Below are 15,028 nucleotides of genomic sequence, written 5' to 3' on the forward strand. Positions count from 1 at the left end.
GTCTGTCCTGGAACTAGCTCTTGTAGACCAGGCTGGTCTCGAACTCACAGAGATCCTTTTGCCTCTGCCTCCAGAGTGCTGGGATTAAAGCGTGCGCCACCACCGCCTGGCAACTTAGTATAGTCTTAACCTTCAGTTCAAAAAACTTGGTTTGCTTTGATCCTTTCTTTTTGCCTCTTTATCCTATATTATTGAAAGTTAAAGATTTTTTTTTGTCATTTCTTGGGTCTTAATTTTAGATGAATTGATTACAAAAGGCCTTCTTTTGGAAACACATATATTTCTAAACATATATATTTTTTCAAATAAACAAAATCTGACATTTTCCTTCTTATTCTTTTAGTTACTCTTGTGGGAGAAACTAACCATTTTTTTTATGTAGCAAGCTGGAGTTTTTGTGTTACAATAGCACAGTGGCAGGGAAGAAAGGAAATCCGGATGACCCTGCAGAAACAGCTATTTCCATGGCTAGCTCTTCCCCTGGTGCTCAGCTTCCTTCAATGCTTCCTAAACAAACCATTCACATCTACTACAAAGCACACCATTCACGTTTGCAGAAACCTCAGAGTAGAGATTTCCCTTAAATTATGTGAGTTAAGTTCAACAACAATTTTTGATGACAAATCACAATAACAGCCACAGCAACAGTTTTTGGATAAGAGATACCATAAAAATGGGTGTTATTCTACCGTTTAGATTTGGTTAACACCTGTAAAGCTACTCAATGAAAAGTATTACAAAATAATTTTGGGGAGTGGCAGTGGATCACATAATTACTTCTTGTAATGCATCTATGTTTGTGCTAGCTTAGAAGATATTAGTTATAAAATAGGATTATGAGATAATTGCTATTTTTTTTCTGCACTTCAGATAGTGTTCTGTCTCAGGGAGAAGAAGACAGAGAAACTATGGAGAACATTCAGAATCTCTGAGAACTGGTGAAGAGTGTCAGTTTTAACACTAACCTGGGCGAAATGTCACATCCTTGCTGCATAAAGGCACCCAGGGAAAACCAGAGGCTGTTAAAGATGCCAAACTCATTGGGAGGCTGGTCGCTGGGACCTTCCTTTCCATCCTCGGGCTCTTCCGTGTGCCACTCATATGGGCTAAACCTACTGACTAGGAATAAGACCACACTGACACCAATGTATGCAAACACTATGCACATCCAGATCTCATAGGCCAGAGGGTCCAAGAAGGAGAACACTCCTGGTTTAGATTTCTGAGGCTTTTTGATCATGATAGAGATGCCTAAACTCATGAAAGGCTTAGAGAAATCGATGACCTCCTCACGCACCAAAGTGATTGTCAGAGGTGCAATAGCAATCTCCGCTTTCTGTGAGAGAAAAGACACAAGGAAATACACATCAGCAAATTCCATGGGGCAGTCAGCAGTAGAGTGACCAGCAAAGTTTACCAGTATTGCATTCATTTTTTAAAATAAATTTGGATGCCATCAGTAATAAATGTCAATTATAGGTAATAAAACACATAGTGGTTTGGTTTTATGAGATACTACTTAATACATAAATCACATCAAATCTTTTTAGTTGACAAAGGTTAAGACCAAATCCCTTATGTTGGCCTTGGATTCATGATCCTCAGCTTTCCCAAGTGTTTGGGTTACATACTTTTGTGCCCACCTTCAAAAATATTGTCAAGGGTATTGCCTGATCAGTGTTTGTCTCATCAAAAAAAAAAAATCCCTGTTCTTTTGACAACATATTCCAGCTCAGTTCACACACAAAAATCTGGAAGCTGCCATTTGCTTCCTGTGATAGACATTCTTTGATTTTTCTCTTTCTGATATTCTTTTAAAACAAGATAGTATCTTTAATTCTCAGATATCAAAGTCACAAGACCCCTTTTCATTGTTTGGTGACCCTGAGTTTCTTTTTTTTTTTTATGTGTTTCTAAAATGGGACAGTGTTTTTGCCTGTTTACCTACTAAACCCTTAATTAGACAATGCTAACATGTGCTGATGTAGTCTTTATGTGATGCAAATTAAATTACCTTAAATGACATTTTCCTGCCGCTTATCTGGACAGAACTAAGACTGAATGAGTTTTCCACACTGTGGTAGCTCTTAGACTTGAGTCTGGAAAACATCTTGAATAGAATTTTATAAATTGTGCCATAAAAATTAAACTCTGGTTTAAAAGACAAATTAAAATAGAGTTTTATTTACTTTAAAGGAAAATAGTTCTCATCAAAATAAGAGCGGGCATATTTAGACACAATCTTCTCCAGAGGCTATCATTTTTTACAGGATTTATTAATTTTGATAGATGTGTATGTGTATGTATGTGTTCATGTGGACAGGTTCCTTCAGAGGCCAGAATAGGGAGCCAGACTTACAGGTGGCTGTCCAACAATGGTGCTAGGAGCTGACCTCTGGTTCTTTACTCTTGCTGCCCAAAGCATCAAATGCTCTTAAACACTGACCTTTTGTACTTTTAATTTTTAGATTTATTTAGAGACAACCTGTCTTAATTCACTGCAACATAGCTTGAGACTTCAGGTTTGTTATAATGACCACAGCTCAGTACAATGGGTGAGAATGTGTGTGGACATTGTGTGCCAATGTTGTGTGCGCTTTGTTTTGTTACCTTTTACAGATTGATAGAATAGACCGTGTAAGATGCTTCCATTGGAAGCTGGATGAGATTTTTATTCTTAAACACCATTGGCGTGACAATAAGGAATCACTTCTTCACTCCTTCACTCCATCACTCATACTACAGGCAATTTTAGTGTTAAGTCATTAATAGATTGCTCTTTACTTTTTGTGATCAAGCACAAAGATGAGCAAACATATGCTGAGAGTGAGAGAGAGAGAGACAGAGAAAGACAGAGAGACAGGGATTGATTCAGGGAGTGTCCTGAAAGTGTATGTCAGGTTCCTATATAGTTGTATGTTAGCTCTCTATGTAAATGATGCAAGGCAATCAATGTATAAAAATTATAGTAACAGTTTCCAAAGAGTAAACAAAAGTTCTATAGTTTGTCATTTTACTCTCTAATAAGTTTTGTCTAGGAAAAAATGACTATGCTTTACCTCAAAACTTGCAAACTAGGCATTTGAGTATGCGTTAAGAAAAAGAAGAAAAGGAAGGAAGGAAGGAAGGAAGGAAGGAAGGAAGGAAGGAAAGAAGGAAGGAAGGAAGGGAGGGAGGAAGGAAGCAAGAAAAAGTGAAGAATCAAGCAGACTATAGAAACAACAGTAAAAAGTAGTCAGGGGAACCTATAAGAGACATGAAGACATACTAAGAGCCTTATGGCATCTCTTTGCTGTCAATGAGAATTATGTAATTTCAGGACTTTCTATTGCTCTGACATGGGTGTTGTTTATGATCTCTTGCACCATTTGTTTTTTATTATTTATGCAATTTTTCCCAAATAAAATATAGTCACAACACTTATGCAGAGATGAGAGAAGACATGTAACAGATATCTCAGAATTTTTCCAGTAGGTCAGACCATCTAAAGCTAAGTAAGGATGGAGTTAGTAATCTGAAATTCTCCAAAATCGAAAGCCTTTAAATAATTTATTTAGTGGCAAGTAGAAAATTCTATCTACATGTTTAGAATTGTGTCTTATACCTAGGATTCCCTATTATGACTATAAAGATATGCTTAAAAAAGAAAAATTAAAGAATTTACGTCTTCTGACCTAGCATATTTTGGGAAAAAGAATTTTGCCCATGGTTCTAACAATTTGGAACACGCCATTTTCTGAAGTATTAGAAGTTAAAGTCTTTAGAGTGTAAGGGACTCCTCCTTCAGAACTTAAAACCCATTATGACATGGTCATTGAAACCCATGGTAAAATATATTTTGCATATTATTTTTAAACTTCATATCCTCTTCATTTGGAGTCAGTGAAACACTCTGGCAAGTCTTCCCTATGGAAGTTAAACTGGGTGCTTTATGATATGACCTATTTTCTGTGTCTGCTGAAGTCTTAGCAACTGTACTGCACCTTGTGGGAAATGTTTCTCATCTCTAGTTTGAAAATAGGAACGAGTGCAATCCCTCCCCTCAGATCTCAGGGAACCCAGTGGAATAGAGAATAAAAAGAGTGAAAGACCCAGAGTGGATGGAGGACACTGGGGGAACAAGGCCCTCTAAGTCAACTGAGCAAAGCTTGTAAGAATCTGCAAAGACTGAAGCAGCGAGCACAGGCTCTACAGCGTTCTGCACCAGGGTGTCTAGGGCTTCTTAGTGAGTGAACAAGAGGGTTTTAAATAAATAATAATAATAATAAAAGAATGAGATGCAGAATTTTAAAACTGTTTCATTGCAGTTCTAGCCAGGAATTTGATTCCTCCTGTGACCTTTGCCTTTATCTTGAGTCTGTTTACTTTTTCCTGGGGAAAGATGGTTCTCCATGTAATTCTTCATTTCAAAAAGAGAGTGTGTGTTTTGAACGTGGAATCTATAAACTACAAAGTAGCATTTAGAATATTTCATAATTCAGTTTATACATTTATTTCATTTATTGGTACCTGGATGCGCAAACTTACTGTGTACTATAGGTTTGGACTCTGAATTTGGAACATATTATAGAATTACTATGGTTTGATTGTGACACTACAGTGGCTGCCAAAAATGAGGGACCTTGATCTTGTTCATTGAGGCAGAAATTTCCTGCTGCAGTTGTGTTGTGACTGCCCTTGGCTATCTATATGCGCATTCCATGTCTACTGTGCTTGCTCAGGGGAAGGGCACAGCATGCTGTGTTAGAGGCCTACTTTAAAAATCAGTCTAGCTTTTGTGTTTTGTTATGTATGCTTGAATGAAAAGGGGGTACAGAAAAGGTACATTATCTAAAATGTACATTTACTGTGGCTCGAAGAATTGTAAGAAGCACAATACTGATGAACATTTTAGACACTGGGAGACTATAACAATTAGAAATTAGTTAAAAGACACTTATGAACAATTATGAATAGCAAGGATGCACACAATTAGATAAAGTAGTCACTGACTTTATACTATTGGAAGGAATCTGCCAAGTAACAGGTTGCTAACTGATCATTGAAGTTGTCTGTGTCTACCTGTTTAATGCATATTCATCACAGTTTCTAAAGCCAATGTCGCTTTTTTTTTTATTACTTTCTCTGTGCTATCTGGAGGACACTGTATTTTGGATTTTTATTTCTTCTGTTCGTTGGAATGTGCATTTCTAATGAAATAGGGAAATGTTTGAATATGTCGAATATATTTTGAAACATTGCTATAAATTAGAAAATAAAACAGTCAATGGATGTTTAAAAATTGATACATGCCCAAGGGAAAAGAGGCTTCAGGTTTATGTAAGTAAATTCCTCATAAGTAGGTTTGCTTACCCCATACACAAGCTCTCCTACCATCCCATTCCAGATTTTAGTGTCTGCGTCCCTCGCTCCATATTTTCCATCAGGGACAATGGCAATTTTATACTTGATACCGATATGTTTTGCAATTTCAGATGCCAAATCTACACAGTAGCCTTCGTACTTGTCATTTCCTTCAAACATTTCATGATTTTTCTTGTACATAACATAGGGGGATTCCTACAATGAGAGAAGCAGAACTGTAAAGGAGAAATTACAAAACATCTGAAAAACCTTTCTGTAACTACAGTTTCAGAATTTTTTGACAAAAGAATATATTTATTATGTTTATGTGATTTTATGTGGCTTGAATTTATTAATAAGATAGATGAATATAAATATACTTAGAACTGTATTAAACTGGTTTACATTGAATAATAAAATTAAAATTTAAAACTGTTTTGATTGATTGTCATGTACCTAGTACTATGACATTTAAAAAATAAATAAATCCATTAGGGTTTCTTTATGTAACCTTGGCTGTTCTGGAACTTACTCTGCAGACCAGGCTGGCCTTGAACTCATAAAGATCTGCCTGCATCTGTCTTCAGTGCTGGGATTAAAGGAACATGCCACCACTGCCCACCTTACTTTAGTAATTTTCTAGGGTAGAGTATTTAATCATTTTTAGCCTTGAAACTGATATTTCCAAAATATTTCATGAAATTGGAAATTACAAAGTGACCACTATAATACATTAAAAACCTAATCAAGGTCTCATAACTTCATATTCTGTACCTCTTTTTCAGAAACCCATTTCAAGTATGTTAAATAAGATGCTTTTCTCAGAGAAGGCATTTGCTACAGTTCTTCAATTGAAGAAGCTTAAAGGCACATGTCTCTAGTTACTTGTGTTAAATTCACTTTGCTCCTACTGTGCCATATTTTGACTTTAAATAAAAAATGTGCTTCATGAATTGTAAGTTTACTACGAAATATGTCTTTAGGGGAGGCCGTTTTCCTCTGTGTCAGAGAATGGGAGGAAAAAAATATTGAAAACATTATCATCATATGCAATAGTTTCTTGGTGTTTGATAGTTGCTAAATTGTTTTCTTTGAGCACACACACACACTCACGCACACTTAAATAACAGCAGTTTAAGGCTTTAATTTTAGAGATGGTTTAGTCATCCTGTTGTGAATGATCTATTGGCACCTATCCATAAACAGAAAGATGGGTTTGATAGGTTTGTAGTACGCAGTATGGAGGGAACTCCTGGTCATACCTCAGTGTTTCATTTTCAGAAAAGTAGTAATGACATTGGCTACAACATTGTTGATGTAATGTATTTTCATCTTATGAAAATCATACTCTAACCTTAATTTAGGGTTGTTCTAAGTGTTTTTTTCTTTTCTCCAGAAAAATTTATCTGTTAAAGAATTGGAATTTGCATTTGGAGCTCTACAGAAGAAAGCAGCTTGATCTATAAAGTATCCAATAGGTTCACACAAATTCTGACTTTATTATAATTACCTTGCGAGCATAAATACCAATTTAAAAACTTAAGAAAATGAGGAAATTTCAGAAAATTGTATTTTCTCATGGAGATACTTCCTGTGATTTTGCAGTGGGAAACTATGTGACATGTCTTTATACTACTTCTTAAATTATATCTCTGCTTGTCATGACTGTGTGACCCAGATCCTTGGCATTGGATGGATATACAAGACTAAATGAGGTAAGAAGTAAAATTTGCCCTTAATAAAATTAAGGTAAATGTTTGTCCCTTCTTTAATGAAGATTTTCTATTATTCTTTAGAAAGAATATATGAAATAGTATATATAATTTAGAAAGAGTATGAATGAAAGCTCAACATGTTTCTCAAACTATGAATGTGATCATGCAAATTTGTGAGTAGCTGCAAAGGGATGACTTTTTAAACTATACAGTTTTAGGAATTTTGTGAACAAATTCTTCTCATCTTTTTAGAAAGACCTAATTAACCTTCGGAAGATTATATGGAAAACAGCAAAAGTCACACATATAAAATAACGTGTAAAATATCTGAACAGTTAGAATATTCAGTAGAGTGAGCTATGCTAGTCCTCTCATTTGAAACAAAGGCTGAAGGCCAAGTTTAAAGGGTCTTAAATACTTGAACATTTAGAAATTTTACTCCATAATTAAGCATCTTACTTCATTAATTTTGTATGAATTATTTTGGCTTTCCCTTAATCTAATCAGTTCTTCTAACATGGTGAATAGTTTAGTTAACAAAAAACTTTAAGTTCATTATTTAATCAAGCATTTATTAAACATCTGCTTTGTGCCAGGCAATTTAAAGGAAGGTAGAGCTAGTAACAAAAAATGGTTTCTCCTTCATTTCCTTGTGATCAAAATGATTGTAAATTCTTTGTGATAAGAGTAAAGGGAAACTAGTGGTGGGAACAGCAGATTTATTGTAAAAAAAGTAATTTCTCTTCCTGACTTTGAGCTTTCTTTGTGCTAGGTGTAATGCTGAGTTCTTGAGCTATATACTTTGATTTACATTTTGCATTGCATCTTGAAGTTAGCATCTTATCAAGTGGGCAGAAAACTTGAGAGTCATGGAAGGTAAGTGAATATTAAATTTTATTTGGTTAATAGGTGACAGAAATGAGAGTCAGGTTTTTAATTTTGAAACATCTGGAAACTCTTGGAGTTGTTACAATATCCATCAAGAGACTTGCCATTAACTGGAATTTCATATGATTTAACAAGAGAGGGAACAAAATTAAAGAAATGTATTTCAATACAATCAGGCAATGTAATTTTTATGATATTTTGAGTAAAGAAAATAGAGGAAAACATTTTCATTTGAAGTAACTGCCCTGTCCTCGATCATCATCTTCTGACTGAATAGGAATAGTTTGACTAAAAAGTTGTATTGGATTATATTGATTCAGACCTTCAAAATGAAAGAAAATGGTAAATAAACAGGCTATCTGTCTGTGACAGGCACATTTATGTTCTTCCTTGAATGGATTTATTTCCTAGACAGTTCTGTAGCTGAGGAGGTTCTGAGTTTATATAAAAAGGACTTCCCTACCCCAAGTCTGCAGAATTTTTTTAACCACAATAGTTATACTTCTCCTATTTGTAAGGTTTAGATTTGGTTTCCTGGGGTTGTTTGTTTACAGTTGGTATTTGTGTGCAGAAAATGGCATCTCTATGTTCCCAGTCTCATGAATATTATGGTTTCTACCTCATTTTTAGTCAGTAAGAATTAACAATAGAAATTCATATAATTGCAAATTGTTTCTTATTTAGATTAGCTTTTTTGTAGTCAGTATGTTTGACATAGTTGTGTTTAAGTAGAATAAATTCATCTTGAAAATGAAAATCCAGTATAGACATACAGCAGTTGCAAGGAAAAATAAATAATTTCAAGCATAAAAATAATAATAGCACATTTTATTTTGTATTGAGAGTTGTAATCATGAATTATGTTTCATATTTATTTTTTTCTGTAATATAAATTTCACTGTGCAGAAGTCACTTCTGTCATATTTCCAGTGTCTAACCCTGTTCCTGGAACATAACAAACGTTCAGTAAGTATTCTGAATGTATAACTGGATTTCTCAATCAATTTTATTTAGCAATAACATATATCACAACAGTAAATCAGCATATAAACACAGCATACACAGGGAAGACAAATTGAGTTCAGTAACATCACACCCATTTAGACAGTAATTCTATGCTCTTCAGAGCTCATTCTTAGCTCCTTCAGTATCTAGATCTCTGTTTCAGACTTATTGCAACCTTTAGCCAACTCCATCCATATTGAGTTTTTCAGTAGTATATGGGGGGGTATTGCATGCACTTATCTAATAAGCTACAGGTAATCATACTTCTTTTTAAGTAAGTGAGCTGAGGTGATTGTCCTAGATCCTAAGCTAATGCTTTAAAGAGAACCAGATTCAATGAACACTTTAAGGGAGGGTGCGGTAGGGTTGTCTGTTTTGTTTTGGTATTATGGAATAGTCATGGAACTGAAAATATCAGGGGAATGATTTAAATGAAGATGACAGTTATATAAAAGACAGATACTACTCCTATACACTACTTTGATAACAAAAGTATTGTTATCATCACTATCAAGCAAACAGAATTTTACATATATATTTGAAGTATATATTTTATTTTCGGTCACATTTTTACTTAGCTTTTGATATCATGATCCTGAAGACTAGCCATGCTTGGAAAATCAATTATGTAATTTGACACTAGGAATTATAAATACCATCTTTTATAACAGGCCAAGGGAAGAAGACTCCACATTACACTCTTAATATACATCGTACATTCATTTCACAGAAGAGGCGACATTTCAAAAGATGCTAAAGCAAACAATTATATGTATATCCAGAAAGCAAGCACAAATTCAGAGTTTTACTTTGAAGAAATCTACCATTAGAGTGCTGATCATGTACAATGACTTCATTTTATGACATGGGAACAGGAATATCAGAGTCACTACTATATTCTTTTTCAGCATCTATTTTCTTGAGAATGATAAGGACTAAGGAACAACTCTTTTGTTCTAATAACTCACAAAAGTCTCTCTCTCTCTCTCTCTCTCTCTCTCTCTCTCTCTCTCTCTCTCACACACACACACACACACACACACACACACACACACACACATTTAAAAACTGTTTTCTGGTAGTCCAGAGTTGGTTATCCAAGAAGAATCCCACATGAAAAATAAGCTTAAATTTACTACTCAGGAGAACAAGACTTGAGCCTTAGTTAGGAATAGTCGAACAGCGTGGAACTCTTGTCTTTCTTGGTCAATTTCTTAAAATAGGATTCTTCATCAGAGGCTGAAAAGAGGAGGACTGTACTGAAGTATAAATTTCCATTATTGTGTCTTTTTAAAGGAAAAATATATATGCATACATACATACATACATATATATGTATATATATCCTGCTTTTCAACTCCCATGCAAATATTACACAATTAAGTCAGAAAGTTCATAGAAACACTGCTGTTGGTGGGTTTGCATTCTAAAATAATCAACTCCCAAATCAAGGCTTGTCAGATTACATTAAATTGCTAACTGGTTACTCAAAACAGGTATAGCTGATTGCAATATGCTTCTATTTTGGTATTTTTCATGTTTTGATTTCAGCTTCAATTTTAGAAATGTTTTGAAACTACGAAAACCCTAAAACTAAAATTGAAATTATGTAAACTAAAAGTTAACTTAGGCAAAGACTTCCACTTTATTTAAAGTAATAGCTTCTATGAATAACTGATAATATGTTTTGCTTATAGAAAAAATTAGCTGAGGATCTGTGATCTTAAATAAGGTATAAACAGTCACCAACTTCCGATCTCCTTTGACTACCACCAAATGTAAAGGACATATTTGTCTTTAGAATATTATACAATTTAAAAGGCAAATCCACAAGAACTCCTTGAAGTAGGAGCCTTAAAATTTAGAGCATGTTAAATTTCATTATATGGTCAAATGAAATATTCACATTTCCTTGATTCCTAGAAGTTTGTTCAATTATATATGTCAATGAGAAAAATAGTCAGTGGGTGGAAATGTCTTTTTACATTAAAAACAAATATCAAACAAAATCAATTTATCAAGCATTCGGTTATATAGAAAGTACCCATTAGAATTTTCCCATTTACATCCTTGTAATTAGAAATAGACAAGACATTCTCCCATAATGAGCTGAAACAACCATTTAAACACCATTGATGATTATTTCATTGATGCTTTTGAAAACACTGAGAATATGGTATTTCCACCTGATGGTTTTAGGATTCGATTGGAGCTCGACTTCCTCAAATTCATTATTCATTGTTGCGGTCTGAGAATTTCAAACATTTCCAACTTCAGTTTCACAGTCTCAGTTTTTAACATCTGAGTCATTTTTTCCCCCAAGAAAAACATTGCAACCAAAAGTAACACAAGTAAGGGCAATGAAAGAGTTGAATGTGTCCAAGCTTGGGACAGAGTTGTTCAAAGCCTCAGGAGCTCTGGGTGGGTCAGAGCACTCAAGTCACAACTAAGATTCAGCTTGTATCCCCTCATCATAGCCAGGGAGTTAAATTTGCCTGTGGACAAGACGGAACACTAGAAAGCATATACCAAAACTCACCATGATTGTGGTTACAACCACTGTTCTGTTCTCTATAGCTGCTGTGTCATTGCCGAGAGTGGGTACATCTTGAATCAAGACTAACTTATCCATATCATTCCAGTAGCCAACCTGCCAGAGAGAGAAGCTGATTGAAAACTCACCATAAAAGTGCTCCTGGAGTTCTGCTGCGACAGTCCCTTTTACAAACTAGTGAGCTTGCCAAACAAACCTAAACCTCAGGAACATTAGGAACTGTATTTCGAAAGTTGATAATTTTGTATTTTTTGAAAATTTAATAGAGGAACACTTCCTCTACATAACCCCAACATTCCCTCCTCTATAGACTCCTCCATTGTCCTCAAAAATTCTTGATTTCTTCTTTAATTATTAGTGTAGCATGGATGCACACACATATACACAACCTCCTAAATCGTTTTAGCTTTGCTTATATGGCTGACCACTTGGGACTGGACATCTCTGGAGGAAACTGATTCTCTTTCTCTTAGCAAGTATGGACCACCTACATCTTGTCATCAATGGGTGGACTATGTGGACTTTCCCTGTCCATGTTGGCATGATAAGTGGTGCTGTCATTATGTTGGTCTTGCAGCCATGTTGCTGAGAGTTCATGGGAGCAGGGTGCCTGTCAAGTACAGAAGACACAATCTCACAGCAGGTGTCCTGGTCCTCTGGTTCTTAACAGTTTTTCTGCTTTCTGTTCTCTGATATTCCTAGAGCCTTAAGAATAATGGTTGCATTGTAGATGGTTAAGTTACACCTATTGAGACAGTGTTAAAGATACTGCCTTAATATATGTTTAGCAAATTCAGTGTTATGTAATAGTCAAGGGAAGAATTTTTTCTGAATGGAAGAAACACAGATAAAACCTTGGGCATATTGATCTTTTCATCTAGTGAGATAGGCCAGCATCGCCGAAAGCTAATTTCTAAAACTTCATCAAGAAAACCGCAGAATATACAGTAAACAGCCATAGTTTGTGTAAAGGAAACTTATTTGCAAACAGCAATATAGAAGTATGTTTTGACTTGATATCATGTAAGTACTATATGAGAATTCATTTCCTGAAATGCAAACTGCGTCACAGATGGATATTAATGTGCAATATTTTCTTTTTTTTTTTTTTTTTTTTTTTGGTTTTTTGAGACAGGGTTTCTCTGGCGCACCGCCTTTAATATTTTCATTTTTTAAAGCTTACATTTCAATTTGTGTTTCAACTTTAAACATCTTAGTATTTGGGGCTAGGGAAATGGCGTAGTTGGCAAGATTGCTGGATAAGCAAGTGGGAGTACCTAAATTCAGAGGCCTACCAGCCATGGAAAAAGCATTGCACGGCTATGCATGTGACTGTACCCCTATTTGTGGGAGATGGGTAGAGACAGGAGGATGACTGTGGCTTATTAGCTGTTAATGCAGCTCCAGGTTAATAGTAAAAGGCCCCGTCTCAAGGGAATAACATGTAGCGTGAAAGAACAGAATTCCTCATGTCTTCCTCTGGCTTTTGTACTCATGCACAGGTGCTCACACCTGCACTCATTAGTTTGCACATGTCACACACTTCATACACTAACAGTTTGTACCGGTGGTTTTGTGTTAACTTGACACAAACTAGAGTCATCGGAAAGAAAGGAGCCTCAGCTGAGGAAATGCTTCCTTGAGATGCAAGCATTTTCTCAATTAGTGATCAATGGGGGAGGGTCAAGCCTATGGTGGGTAGTGCCATCCATAGTCTACTGGTCTTGTGTTCTATAAGAAGGCAGGCTAAGCAAGCCAGGAAAAACTAGTCTGTAAGAAGTACCCCTCCAAGGCCTCCACATTAACTCCTGACTCCAGGATCTTGCCCTGCTTGAGTCCCTGTCCCGGTTCAGTGTTTAACAGCAATGCGGAAGAGTAAGTCGAATGAACCCTTTCCTCTCCAACTTGCTTTTGGTCATGGTGTTTTGTCACAGCAATAGAAACTCTAACTAAAACACAGTTCATATTATTTTCTCATTTATATATTTTAAATACTTCTATATAAAATAAACCAAGCAGTTAGTACCTGAAAATGAAGTATGACAGTGGGATATTACTGGAAATTGAGGATGCACTGATTGACTTCTATCATTGGAGGATAATGAAGGCTACTACACAAAGAATGTTGCTCTTGGGCATATCTCTGTACGATGTGTATTATTCTATGCCTGCTAAAATTAGTAAGCATAATGTTATTGAGTTTATTGCTATCATTGTCTATGCTTATGATATGACTATACTTTGTAAAGACTAAACAAACCATCTAAGATTATAATCCAGTAATGTGAGTACTCACAAATGAAGCCTGTACGATACCGAATCCTTATATTTTTGCTTATATGCTGTATGACTTCCAAAAGTCAGTGCTCATGTAATTCTTTGGCAGGCTTCATTTCTTAATGATGTTCATAAAGCTCAGAGCCTCCATAAAAGTATGTGTACTTGCTCATGGGTCTATGGGTCTGTAGTCAATGTCTGATCTACTCTGGTTTACAAAACTCTCTCGCTCTGTCAAGTGTCTTAACTGCCTTATTAGTAGGCAAGAATATATTCAAACAAAGCATTAGTATTGTTAAAGAGAGATAATTATCCACAAGTGGTGCAGACATAACTCAAAAAGAGTAGGTATAGCAAAAGGATTTTAATTAGAAATTATAGTACCTATAAATTCCACAGTTATGTTCAGTTGTCCATGTATATCCATTTCTAAAGGACATGTAGCAAATCTGTAAAAAATTTTTCACTTAAAATGATTTTGAAACCACCCTTTTCCTCAATTCCCATATGTACTTTCGAAATCTCAATGGCTTCTTGTAATTCTTTTTTCTATAGACTGGTTTGTATGCTCATAGAGGGTTTTACAACTGGGCATTCCATTTCCAAGCAAGATGAGTATACTGGTATATTATTTGTGTTTTAATAAATAAAGCTTGCCTGTAGGTCAGTGTAAGGCAGCCACACTAGTCAACCATACAGACCAGGCAGTTGCTGCACACACCCTTAATCCCAGCAGCCACACTAGTTAGCCATTGAGGTTGGGCAGTGGTGGGACATACCTTTAATCCCAGCACTAGAGAGGAATATAAGGCTGGATGAAACAGGAATTCATTCTCTTTCAGTATGAAAATTTCAAAGAAATAAGAGCTGTCTAGTGGCTTGGCTGATTTTGCTTTTCTGATCTTCAGGTTGAACCTTAATATCTGTCTTTGTATTTTTTATTATTCGTGCTACAGAAGAGTAGCTTTTATTTACTTTTGAAACATTATTGGAGATTTATTGGAATATTATATATTATACAGTTCATTTCAGAAAAACTTGCTGAGATTTGAGCTAGAGTTGTTGTTTCTTTTCCTATTTTATTCCAACATGCTTAAAAAATAAACTAACATTTGTCTTACCTGATCTCATCTGTTAAACTACTAATTGAACTTGGAAACAACCTAGATGTCCTTCAATGGAAGAATGGATGAAGAAAGTGTGGAATATATACACATTAGAGTACTACTCAGCAGTAAAAAACAAT

The 15,028-nt window shown here is 35.3% G+C and overlaps 1 protein-coding gene across 8 annotated transcripts in view; it reads right to left on the reverse strand.

Annotated features, from left to right (window-relative positions):
- The window catches only part of Gria4 (glutamate ionotropic receptor AMPA type subunit 4), a 387,848-nt gene that overhangs the window by 51,207 nt on the left and 321,613 nt on the right, over positions 1-15,028 (reverse strand). For 7 of the 8 annotated variants that reach the window (XM_013346099.2, XM_026779022.1, XM_026779020.1 and 4 more), the window contains 3 exons: positions 11,491-11,601; positions 5,353-5,559; positions 966-1,336 (listed from right to left, as the gene is read on the reverse strand). In XM_013346099.2, coding sequence (XP_013201553.1) covers positions 966-1,336; positions 5,353-5,559; positions 11,491-11,601 — 689 coding nt within the window. Of the gene's footprint in view, positions 1-965; positions 1,337-5,352; positions 5,560-8,934; positions 10,191-11,490; positions 11,602-15,028 lie in introns of those variants that run through there. The other variant, XM_005346764.3, reaches the window with a different exon arrangement.

This window comes from Microtus ochrogaster, chromosome 5 (genome assembly GCF_000317375.1).
Source record: "Microtus ochrogaster isolate Prairie Vole_2 chromosome 5, MicOch1.0, whole genome shotgun sequence".
Taxonomy (NCBI): Eukaryota; Metazoa; Chordata; class Mammalia; order Rodentia; family Cricetidae; genus Microtus; species Microtus ochrogaster.